This window comes from Petaurus breviceps, unplaced genomic scaffold (genome assembly GCF_028583685.1).
Source record: "Petaurus breviceps papuanus isolate PSGF00001 unplaced genomic scaffold, PetGlider_PUasm1.0 140, whole genome shotgun sequence".
NCBI lineage: Eukaryota > Metazoa > Chordata > Mammalia > Diprotodontia > Petauridae > Petaurus > Petaurus breviceps.
Genome location: NW_027185698.1, coordinates 51,277,917 through 51,290,680, shown reverse-complemented (window position 1 = coordinate 51,290,680; position 12,764 = coordinate 51,277,917). Strand labels below are relative to the sequence as shown.

The 12,764-nt window shown below is 39.7% G+C and overlaps 1 protein-coding gene across 1 annotated transcript in view; it reads left to right on the top strand.

Annotated features, from left to right (window-relative positions):
- Positions 1 to 12,764, top strand: part of SPON1 (spondin 1) — a 414,385-nt gene that overhangs the window by 361,591 nt on the left and 40,030 nt on the right. Inside the window, exon 8 of the mRNA XM_069072920.1 lies at positions 10,043 to 10,244. Coding sequence (XP_068929021.1) covers positions 10,043 to 10,244 — 202 coding nt within the window. The remainder of the gene's footprint in view (positions 1 to 10,042; positions 10,245 to 12,764) is intronic.

Genomic DNA, 12,764 nt, shown 5'->3' with positions numbered 1-12,764 from the left:
GGAAGGAAAGAGGAGAAAATTTAAAAGTTAAAATCATATGGAAGTGAATTTTGAAAACTAAAAATAAATTAATTAATTTTTGAAAATGAAACTCAATTGCTCCAAAAACTCCCTTTGGATTCCAAATTTTCCCTTGACAGACTCCTTTTCCCTCCTCATCATAGTCCTCTGTGTCTTTAGAATTTTATTATTTGGAATTTTCCATCTCCTTTTTATCATAGAATTTTAGACTTTCTCAGAATTTTTCAATTAAATTCACATTTCCAAAGTGTAGAATGCACTTAAAACTATCCCTGTATTTCCCCCCTTTCTTTTATTTTTGCTTTTTTGGGGGGAGGGCAATTGGGGTTAAGTGACTTGCCCAAGGTCACATGGCTAGTATTTGTGTTGAGTGTCTGAGGCTAGATTTGAACTCAGGTCCTCTTGACTCCAGGGCCAGTGCTCTATTCACAGCGCCACCTAGCTGCCAATTTCCCCCCCTTTCTATATCACAAATTTTAAGATGAGCAATCACCTGTCTCCAAGAATCCCATCATAACTATCATAGCAACCAGCTCTTCCTTAATGGTCAGAATCAGGTCCAGAGTAGCATTTACTTTGCTTCCTTCATCATTTCATATTTGATTTTCTATGAAGACAAGTCAAGAAATTTTCACCTGTTCTCCTTTTGACTAAGAGGGGGAGCGCCAATAGGAAATTAGATAGACTCTCATCACTCTTACATTGAGAATCCTTTCTAGTCTTCTAATGTTTCCTATACTCATCATCTAGTTACTCCTCTTTATCCAGGTCATTTGGAGTAGACTCTCATAATGACATAAATCATATTAATCATTAACCAAGTGTGCTTTTAGTGGGACAATGACAATCCTTTGCAATACTCCTCTCCCCCTTGACCTTTACTGAACGATCTCTTTGCTGGGACACATGAATCTACACTATTATTCTTTAGAGGACAAGAAAACTACCTCTTCATAAGAAGATTCAGCTCCTTCCTTTCTGTTAACTAAATTCCAAATGTTCAGTGATCCTTCTTTTCTTCCTTCTGTTTCCCATTATTTCACTCTTCATCTCTTGATGTATGTTGGGATCCCCTTCGGCCTTTGTAGCTCAATGTTCTTTGTTTGTTCCTTGAAGCTCTTCTATTCTTTCAAGGTGAATTTCATTCTCTCCGATAACCTAAAGAGATGTGACCTTTTCACCTTCTTCTCTGGGCAGTCTCACATTTTGCACACACATAGCTGTCCCTTGGAACTAACAAAAAAAAAATGAATGCTCTACAGGTCATGACAAAATTCCCCTTGCCTTCCAACTATGCTGGAGGCACTATTCTTGGTCCGTTGTCATTTTCATTCTAACTTTTGTGGCTAATCCTGATTAACTGCACTGGCAAAGTGCCCATTGACCAAGTCTGTTTGCTCCTCTGTAGACTCAGTTTAAAGACTCTCTTGACCAAATCTAACTTTACTTATTATGTCTACCTTGCCTCCAGTTGTGATTGGTGACCTCCCTTAATTGGCAATTAACAGTTTTCTGCCAAGTTCTAATGGAAAATGAAGCTGCTCCAGTTCTCAATTAATTCTAATTATCCACTGTGTTTCTCTTCTTTCTGAAAAAGTGCAGATCCTCCTTGAGCTGCTCTGGCTACTTCCCTTTCTTCAAGCATAGATTTGGAGGAAATCAATTGTTTAGAAACCAGCCTCACTCTCAGTGGTATGGCCAAGCTAATAAATGAAATCTCGCTAAAATATAGCTTCATTGAATTACCATTTATGGGAAGCATACAAAATCTGGTCCCAGCTAGGACCCTGGGCCCAACTCAACAGCTTTTGACTTGTGGGAAGCTATGTCATACAAGAAATCATGATGAGTAAGATGTTTAGTAAGGTGTGGACAAATGAAGAAATTGAGGTTGTATTCTATATGTAGTAATAAAAAGTTGTAGGAGTTGTATAAAGTTAAAGCCTTGGAGTTTTAAAAATGCAATCAGCTCACCTCTCATTTCACAGCATTTCATTGGTATATCCTTTTAATTCCTATAAGTCCAACTCCTGTGGCAGACTACCACAATTTCTGCCTTAAATATCTTCTGCAAAAAAACCCTCAAAAATCAGGTCAGTAATTTTGTCCAAGAAGTGATTGTCCCAGATTTCTTTTGCCCAAAATATCTACGTAGGTATGGAATTGGCCCCATTCAGTCACCATTAGTGAAGATACGTTTTTGCCCAAAAATATTTGTTGAAAGCTGTTCATCACAAACCCCGAAGAGAGCATGTCAGTGTTTAATCATAATAATAATGGTATGATTTACATGAGCAGGAATGATACTGCAAAAAAAGTATCTGGAAAGCTAAGCAGTTGCTAAGGATTAGAAAATTTGGGGCAAGAAATTGAAGACCTTAGGGACACAGGTGAGGGCTTCAGAAGAGAAAGGTGGATGGGAGAGGTTAATGGATGTTAAGAAAATGGTACCTGAGACTGGGTGTTAGGTTTCGGGATCATGCCTTAAAATATGGGAATGATGGGCACTTGTAAAGGGAGATATTACACTTAAAAAATCTGGTCAAAAGTTATTTGACTGAAATTTTGCAGATCTAATTTTAAAAAGGTAAAAAAAAAAATGAAGGAAGGAGAAAATTGTCTTTTATGTATGCTAACGGAGATACAATGCAAAAAGAATCAGGGGCTTGGAATAACTCACAGGAGAATGAGAAGTAATAAAACTCGCTTTCTCAGATGTCTGTACACAAATTCACAAGATCTGTGCACAAACAAGGTGAGCTACAGATTGTAATGTGAGGAGGCAATTCTGTTTTCATGAGGATTGCTGAGATCGGGTAGGACAGGACTCATTGTTGAGATCTGGAAGGGAATGTCTTCTTCAAAAAGCACACGATTGAGCAATCAACAAGCATATCCTAAACACTCTGTGCTAGATACTGGCTAAGTGTCAGCAATACAAATCTGAAACAAAAACAGTCCCTGCTCTCAAGGAGATGACATTTTAATGAAGGAGACCAAATATGCATAAGAATACCCATGTAAAATGGTCACAGAATAGAGACCCTGTAACTTTAGAAAGGAAGGCACCAACAGTTTGGACAAAAGCCTCCTTCAGGAGGTGGCATTGACGTAGTCTTAAAGGGAACTGGGAATTCTGTGAGGCCAAGAGGAGAGGGGTGAGCATTTTAGGCAAGGCAGATAGCTAGGGTAAAGGTAGGCAGATAGAGACCAGGTGTGAGGAAAAACAAATATTCCAGTAAGACTGTATGCATTAATGTGGAAGATGATTGGGAAAATAAGAAGGTGCCATGTTGTAAAGAACTCTAAATGTCAAATAGAAAAATTTATAGTAGATTCTAGAGGTCATGGGGTGCCAGTGGAGTTTATTGAGGAAGGAAATAACAGGTCAAACCTACACTCTAGGGAAATCACTTTGGCATCTGTGTGGAGGATGGATAAGAACACAGAGGCAGGGAAGCAATTAGGCTTTTATAATAGGCCAGATAAGAGGTTATGAGAGCATGAACCAAAGTAATGACTGTGTAAATAGAGATACGTGGATATAGAATTGACAAGATTTGGCATCTGATTGGATATGTGGAGTCAGAGCAAGATATTAAGGAGGGTGCCAAAGTTATGAACCCAGGTGACTGGAAGGGTAGTGGCGCCCTGATCATTAATAGGCCAGTTTGGAAAGGGATGGGTTTGGAATGCGGGATATAATGAATTATAATTTGGACATGTTAAATTTGAAATGATCATGAGAATTCCATTTTTAAATGTCTAAAGACAGTTGTTGATGTGGAAGTGAAGCTCAGGAGAGAGAGTAGGGTTGGATTTATTGATCTGGAAGATATTTGCATAAAGATATTTGAAAACAATGGAAATAATGAGATCACCAAGTGAGAGAGCATAGGAAGAAAAGTTGGACCCCAGCATGGCTGAAAGATCAATTCAAGATATAGACATTGTCAGGAAAATATAGACGAGTCATTAATTATGTCTACCCAGGATAATTCTGAAAAGATGGACATGTCTGATCCATCAGGCAAAAGTCTTCAAATCCAATAGCCAATACTTTCTCTGAGTGATTTATTTTGGAACAAATGGCACCAATAGAAAGACTCTAGAAAACACGTCTAGAGATTATAAAATGATAGAAATTACACTTTTGATTTTTGGGGATGTAGGTGTTTTTTTTTTTCATCACTGCTGCTAATTGAAGGTATATATTTCAGAAGAAAAAATCAGAATTAAAAGTGAACAGCTGGTTGGGAATATGGTAACTGTGAATGTGTGTTAAATTAATGGATAATGATTTAAAATATAGAAATAATGGGCTCTTGGCCAGGGCTGGAGTGATGCTAATGAGGACTCATAAAATATATATTTATCTGGGGTCTTTAAAATCCGATAGAGGGAAACTGTAAATTGAAAATAGAAGAGTTGAGGGAGCAGTGCTCCTGGGTATCTCCCAAGTCAGATAACAAATAGCAGACATAATATAACATCAAAAGAAGACAGGAGAGATGGGTCATGATTCGCAGGAGACACTATCCAAGAAGGTTTATAATAAAACCCATAGCCACAGATTGTTAGGTACAAATGCACAGATCATGCATAATAATGGATAGAATGGAAATACCAATGCAAGAAAGCAAATTCAACCTCCTATGTATCGCTAACACTTGGTTAGGACTTGTAAGTGAAATAGCCTCAGGCAGGGCACACTTTATAAAGAAGCAAATAGATAAAATGGACATTGTATGATAAGATATATTTGCGAAGTAATCCAAGAAGCAGAGGACAAAATGAAGAAGTGTGGTAGAATGAATTTGATGAGGCTCTGTGGAGGGAGAAGCACATTCAGTATTTTCTTTTTTTGTTTGCTTTTTGGAAAGGGAAGGCAGGGCAATCAAAGTTAAGTGACTTGCCCAAGGTCACACAGCCATTCAGTATTTTCAAGGCAATATTCTGTAGACTGCCTAGTTAGAGAACAGAAAAGATGAGAATTTGGGAAAATATCACAAACCCAGTATGGGGCATGATATAGCATTGGCAAAGGATTTCAACTATCCAGACAAGTGCTCTGTCTGTCTGTCTGTCTGTCTCCAGATCTGTCTTTCTTTGTCTCTCATAAGCAGAGCAGCTGACATATTCTTTGCTTGTTCTAATGTCAAGATCATTTTTCATAAGGTAGGAGAAGTTATGGTAGAGAAGGAAGTCAGGCACAGTCTGCCATACAACCCAAATTTGGGTTTAGATTGAGCTTGGGTTTAATTGAGTTTAGAAATAGGCTGGGTAGGATCTCATAGACAAAAATAATACATGGGAAAGCAGTCCAAGGAAGTGAGGGATGAAATGTTCATGAACAGGAAAAGGGAAAGCTGAACAAAGAGAGGATGTAGATACTGCTGCTCCTAATATAGCACCTTGTACATAGTAGGTACTTCATAAATGCTTGATGGACTCAACATTTCAGGGAACTCACTCACCAACTAACTTTTTTTTTAAGAGGCACATAATAGATTATAAAAAAGGGCCAGTAAAGAATGAGCAATTGAGGTAATTAAGCAATGCAATTGTGTAAAAATAATGTCACAGGTACTTATGCAAATCATGAGCTGGTACTGGTGGGGAACATTAATGACAACAAAAAAGACATCTTTAGGCATGTTGGAAGCAAGGAGGGGTAAGACCACAGCTAGGGATGGCAGGAAGTACAATGACAATGAATGAGAGAAGACAAATACTGGGCTCTTAATTTGCCTCGGTTAATGATAACAAGTTTTGGTGTGGAAAAGATTCCCACCAGTAACCCTCCCCCCAAAAAATATGATTGACAGAACATTGAAGCTCAAAATATGAGAGGACATGGTAAGAAAACAGGTAACTTTCCTCAGTGAATTCAATCTTTATCAAATATATCTTAATTTACTGAAAGAATTTGACAGAACTTGTGAACAAGATTTATGTTTAATCTCGATAAAACTCCTAATGATTAAAGCTGTGCAAAAGTGGAATTGACTCCCTTGGCAGATAGCGTGTTCCAGTGTTGAGTCCATTAAGCATTTATGAAGTAGCTGCTATGTACAAAGTGCTATGTTAGGAGCAGGAGATGCCAGAAAAAAACAAACAAACAATTCCTGCTCTCAAGGAGCTTACATCCTAATGGGAGTGGGTAGGAAAGTGACAACTACACAAACAGCTAGTTCAAGGTTAGAAGAGCAATAATGCTTGAACAGGAATTAGGACTAGATATGGCACTTGGCCTGAACTTGTAAAGGAAACTAGGGTTTCCAAGAGATAGCAGAATGACTGCTTATGAATAGGGTTCCCATTCAGGTACAGGTTGAAATTAGATGACCTGGGTCTTTCTAATTCTAAGATTCTGTCATTTGGAGCTCCCCAATGAGTAGACTTTCCTGTTGGCCTCCTTAGTTCCACACATGACAAATCCCTGTGACTGGACATTTAAGACCAACTTGAATTGGGCCAGGACCCCTGTGAGATCCTTTTCCATCCCTTCCTAAAGACAAAGTGTGGAGGGATCCCTGTGACTTCTGGAAACTGGGTTCCAACTCTACCCACTTTCTAAATCAGAATTCTAGTTACCTCTAATTAGTAAATACACCCTGAAGGCAGTCAAGTCCACCAAGGTGTGGGTCATCTGTCACTAGAATCTCTGTATGCCCCTTTTGGGGATATTGTATTGTGGCAAGTGGTTCAACTGCTGTTGGTCACAGGTAGTCTGGGGAGACAGTGGGAAAAAGCTTGGGTTCAAATCTCAGCTCCGCTGCTTACTCTTTATGTTACCTTAGCCAAATCACCTAACTTCTCTGGTTCTCAACTTCCTCATTTGTCAAATGAGGGGGATTGTATTAGGTTTCTGTTTGAGTAAGTGCCCAGGCCAGCTGTCCTCCCTCCTCTCCTGGTCTGGGGGCTGCCTCTCCTGATTGTTCCAACTTCTCCCTATTCAGCCTCCTTTTGTGTGTTATCCTTCTCCATTAAAATGTAAGAAACTAGAGGGCAGGGATTAAATTTATATTCCCAGAATTTAGCACTGTCCCGTACACAGTAAGTGCTTAATAAAAACTTTATCTCATTAGGCTCTAAGGTCTTTTCCAACTCTAAATCCGTGATTCAATGATCTTTTTAGGGAAGTGGAAAATAATGTTCTGTTTGCACAGGGAAAAGGTCTTCATTTGTGATTAAGTAGGGAAAGTGTAATCTTCTCCTAAGGAGAGGGACAAGGCCCAAATCAGGATCCATGCAAACACTGCACCTACAATCCAGACCAGTCTGGTTACCAGGATTTTCTTTAAAGTACCAAAACCCAAAACACAGAGATATGATAGAAAACCAGTGGCAAGACAAAAGGTGGGGGTTGGGAAATTGGCATTGGATCAAGAGGTAAGATACAGAGTATGTTGAGGGGGTTGAATATTTGTTCAATGCCACACAGCTCCATTTTCAGTCATGTCTGACTCTATGACCTCATTTAAGGTTTTCTTGGCAAAAATATTGGGATGGTTTTCCATTTCCTTCTCTAGCTCATTTGGCAGATGAGGAAACCAAGATATACAGAGTTAAGTGACTTACCCAGGGTCACACAACTAGGACGTGTCTGAAGTCAGATTTGAACTCAGGAAGATGAGTGTTCCAGACTGTAGGCCCAGCACTATCCACTGAGTCACTGCCCATCTCCCCAAAGTCATGATTTTTAATGATGGCTGCCCCCTCTCCTACAATGACATGCTGTCTTGAGCTAAATCTACCATTCCCTCTCCAGTTCTAGTTATGCCAGAAAGAATGTGAACTCACAAAGCACTGAACATTGTAGTCTGATGTTTGGCAAGCACCAGGATCTTGTCACTTCAGATATGAAGTAACCTCACACAAGAATATACAGAGAGGTATTATTCAGGAAGCATTTCCTCAGCGTGGGGATTCAAAGGAAGAACCAAGATTGAATTGCTGGTCTCTATAGCAACAGTCTAGTGTGTCTAACTCAGCCCCTTCCCCTCTTTATCACGTCTGAGACAGCTAGATGGGGGGCAGTGAATGCCTAAGCAATTTGTGAAGCCTGTGATAGTGATGAATTCATCCCCCTGGACCTCTGAGCAGGACGGATGCATAAAATACCTTCTAATTGGTAGTAAGTGAAAGGCTGTGTTCTTTCTCTCTCTGCAATTTGGAGAGATTCATGAATGTTAGAATTCCTCATTTCATTTATGAGGGAAATGCAGCTGTCCAGACCGAGGCATTCATGTGTCAAATGGAGAATCAGAATGATAGAATCTTAAAGTTAGAAGGGACCATGCAAAGCAAGTCTAATCCTTGGCTTTGACAAGGGGGTTAACTATGACACTGATCATGACCTTGACTTTGTGTGTTGGATGACCGCCATCTCTTTAAATCTGTGATCCTATCAGAGTTAATAAAGAAGGCAACCATTTTATGTCAAATGGCAATCACTTTTCTAAGTAAGATCTGTACATAGAATTTGGTGATTTTATATGATCTTTTATAATATAGGGCTGATTGGGTTTTTTACTAGTTATGCTACCATTAAGTGCAACCTATTTTTGAAGCACATCTTCTGTGCCTTTATTTAAACATTCATTGACCCATTCATAGTAAATCTCACTTTCTCATATTTGACTTAATCTATATAAAAGCAGCTGAACCAGAGGACTACACATGGAGTCAGGAGACCTGGGTTTAAATACTGCCTCTAACATGTACTAGCTGCTCAACAATGGGCAAGTGACAACCTTCCTGAACCTCAATTAGACCATCTTAAAATGGCACCAATAAATAGCACCTTCCTTACAGAGCTGTGAGGATCCAATTAGAAGGATCCAACAACAATAAAAGCACCATATAAATGTGATATTATTATTATCTAAATGTTTTGTTACAATTTGAAAAATCAAAAAAATTACTTTTGACTCTGGATCAGGGATTCATGGAGGTGGCATGGACAAAAATCCTGGAGACAGAAAAATGAGCTTTGGGAATATTGGGTAGTCCAGGATTGCTGGAACAGAGAAGCTAGATAACAGGTAACTAGTTGGAAGAGGTAGCTAGATAAGTAAGTAAAGTGTGGGGTGGTCTGTGTAACCCAAATGTGGAAGGGTTCACCAATGCTAGGAAAGAATTGGGGCTTTATTCAGGAGGCCATCAAAGGTGGGCATGATCAGACCTGTGCATTTGGAAGAGTAAGCCAGTATCATGGTGAAGGATAAATTGGAGAGAGGAAGGAGAAACGAGTCAGGGAGACTGGCTGAAAAGGTAAGGCAAGTAAATAAGGCAAGTGGGTATATGAATTAAGATGATGACGGTGGGAATAAACTGAAGGGGTTTTCTAAGGGAATTCATTGCAGAGATAGATTTCATAGGTCAAAGCAGTTTGAGTAGAGCTGAAGGGCTCATGAAGAGGGATTAATCAAAGGTGACTTGAATGTTTCATAGCTGGATGACTAGTAACAGAAATAGAGAAGGAAAGGGACTAGGGATGGGGAAAAGATGGGGAGTCTGGTTTTGGACAAGATGAACATAAGTTGCTAGTGGAAAATGGGCATGAGGAAAAGGAATGGGGGTCTAAGAAAAGAAAAGGTCTAGGTAAAGTGCTGTACATAGGCTGTTCGGCAATTAGTAAAAGATAACTCAAAGGACGAGGGAGTAGAAATATATACTGGGGCCATTGCATATCATTTCTCATCTGTACTCTTAGGTTTGAGAGCTAGAGGAGATTCAGTCTTTTAAAAACATATGCAATGCTCTGCAGATTTGATAAAGTCCTTGTGAAGGTCATGTGAGCCCTAGAGAAGTATGGGTACATCCTAGAATGTCAGGCTGACCTCAGGGTAGATAGGTATTGCTATGTTCTCATCCCTAAGTGACTCATGAAAAAGTGTAAGTCATTGGTAAATAGCACAGATCGGCCCAAAATATGTACTTGCCTCACTCAGGAAGAGACACTGATGGGAGCAATTACCTGCTTCTGTGTTTTGTTTGTTTGTTTTATTTCCAGGAGAGCAGCTCCCTCGGCTGAGTTCTCCGTGGATAGAACTCGACATCTAATGTCCTTCTTGACCATGCTTGGTCCCAGCCCAGACTGGAATGTTGGCTTGTCTGCAGAGGACCTCTGTACCAAGGAATGTGGCTGGGTTCAGAAGGTGGTTCAAGATCTAATTCCATGGGATGCCGGCACTGACAGTGGGGTGACCTATGAGGTATGTGTGCTTCTTAAAGCCCAGAATGAAAGAAGGAATACACGAGTGAATGCAAAAGCATTTATTAAATGCTAACTGCATACAAAGCGCTCTGCTAAGGCTACAAATAAAGAAGTAAGGCAATTTCTGCTCTCAAGGGAGCTCACAATGGCTCTGACAGCAGAGACAGCACTTAAGGAAGGTTTCAGTTGCAAGGCAGGTGGAAAGGTCCCACGGTCCTTAGGATACGGTGGCAAAGCAGATGGTGATACATCATCCATTTTAATGCCACTTGCACTGATAAACTCATATCAGCTCTTCATGTTGAACTATTTGAGAGTGGCAAGGAATATGGTGGAAAGAACTTTCTTTTCTGAGTCCACTGTAATTATGTCTGTAGCAGCCATGGAAGCAGCAGCCATATTTCAGCCCCAAAGGACTTGCTTGCTAAGGGCTATGGTGGAAGCAGAACTGGCAGTGTGAGATACTGACATTCCTAGCATCCTTGGACTTAGCTGCTGGTCCACGGCAACTGGTGGTGGTGATGCTGAAGGAGGAAGGCCCCTTCTGCACAGTGATTTCTCCCTTCAATGATGGTATCTGGGCCTTGGATTGAAGTATAACTCGTAGTCTGGAGGATACTACTCTTTCTGAGGCTCCAGGGTTCATGGTCCTGAACTATCCCTGAGGCGATGGTCAAGGTAGTGTTTATTAGTGGTAGTGAGGCAGAAGCTATCTTCTATCTCTCCCTAGGGAAACCTTGTTGTTTCAGTCAATGGATAAGCTTGTGAGTTCTGCTGATACATGGTCTTGTTCCCTTTTGAGGTGGCTAACACTATGCAGCTGTTCCATTTGTTCCTTCAACCACCACCAAGAGCTACAGCCCAAAGCACCAAGCACCAGAGTTCTGCCTTTCCAAGGCTCTGTCCCTGAACCACCAGGTGATGAGTCAGAGCATAATCCTCCTCCCTGATTTCTACCTGAGAGACTAGGGCTGCCCCAAACCATCCTTATTTTGTTTTCTTAGTATTTTTTTATTTGTCCCCAATTTCACATAAAAAAACCATTTTAAACATCATGTAAAAATCATTTACAGCTTTGAGTTCCAAATTCTCTCCCTTTTTCCCCTTCCCACCTTTCCTCATTGAGGAGGCAAGTCATTTGATATAGGTTATAAATGCATAGTCATGCAAAACATTTCCATATTAGTCATGTTGTAAAAGAAAACATAGACCAAAAAAAAACCTCTCAAAAATAAAACAAAGAAAAATATTCTTCAATCTGTATTCAGACACCATCAGTTCTTTCTCTGGGGATGGATAGCATTTTTCATATGTCCTTCAGAGTTGTCTTGTTTCATTGTATTGCCAAGAATAGCTAAATCATTCACAGGTGGTCATCTTACAATATTGCTGTTACTTTGTAAACAGTACATTTCACTCTGCATCAGTTCATACAAGTCTTTCTGGGTTTTTCTGAGAGCATCCTGCTCATCATTTCTTACAGTACTATTATTCCATCATAATCACATACCACAATTTGTTCAGCCATTCCCCAATTGATGAACATCCTCTCAATTTCCAATTCTTTGCCATCAAAAAAGAGCTGCTATATTTTTGTACATATAGGTCCTTTTCTTTTTTGGTTTTTATCTCTTTTGGGATACAGACCTAGTAGTGGCATTGCTAGGTGAATGGGTATGCACTTATTTTGTTTTCTAAAATTCTGTGGAGCTCTTCTTCATGATTTTTAAAAATAAATTAAACTTTATTTTCAAAGATATGCCTTTTCTCCTTTCTACTTCCTCCTCCCCCCAACCACAAATACTCTTGAGAAAATAAGAAAAAAACAAAATCCCTAATACAAACACATGCAGTCAAGCAAAACAAATCCCCACATTGACTATATGTGTATAAAAACGTCTCAGTCTGTACTCTATATCCATATTCTCCTTATCAGGAGGTAGGCATGTGTCTTCTGGAATAATTTTTACTTGTTGTATTGATCAGAGTACCAAATCTTTTCAAAGTGGTCTTTAAAATGTGCTTATTCTATTATTGTATAAATTATTCTTCTGATTCTAGTCATTTTGCTGTGTGTCAGTTCTTACAAGTCTTACCAGATTTCTCTGAAACCGTCTCTTTCTTACAGCACAATAGTATTCCATCGTATTTACATACCTCCATGAATTTTAATTTTCTACCCACAAATAAGGACATAATAAATTTATTTTTTATTTAAATTTGATTCCTCAAATTTCAGGGTGATTCCGCCTTCCATCCCACCAGTTGTAGTATACCTATATTTGGTGACCACAGTTGTGATTACTCCCATCTGTGACTCTCATGGGGGCAGCTAGGTGGTGAAGTGGATAGGGTGCTAGGCATGGAGTCAGGAAGGCACTTCCTAGATGTGTGACTCTGGGCAAGTCACTTGATTCAGTTTGCCTCAGTTTTGTCATCTGTAAAGAGGAGAGAGAGAGAGAGAGAGAGAGAGAGAGAGAGAGAGAGAGAGAGAGAGAGAGAGAGAGAGAGAGAGAGA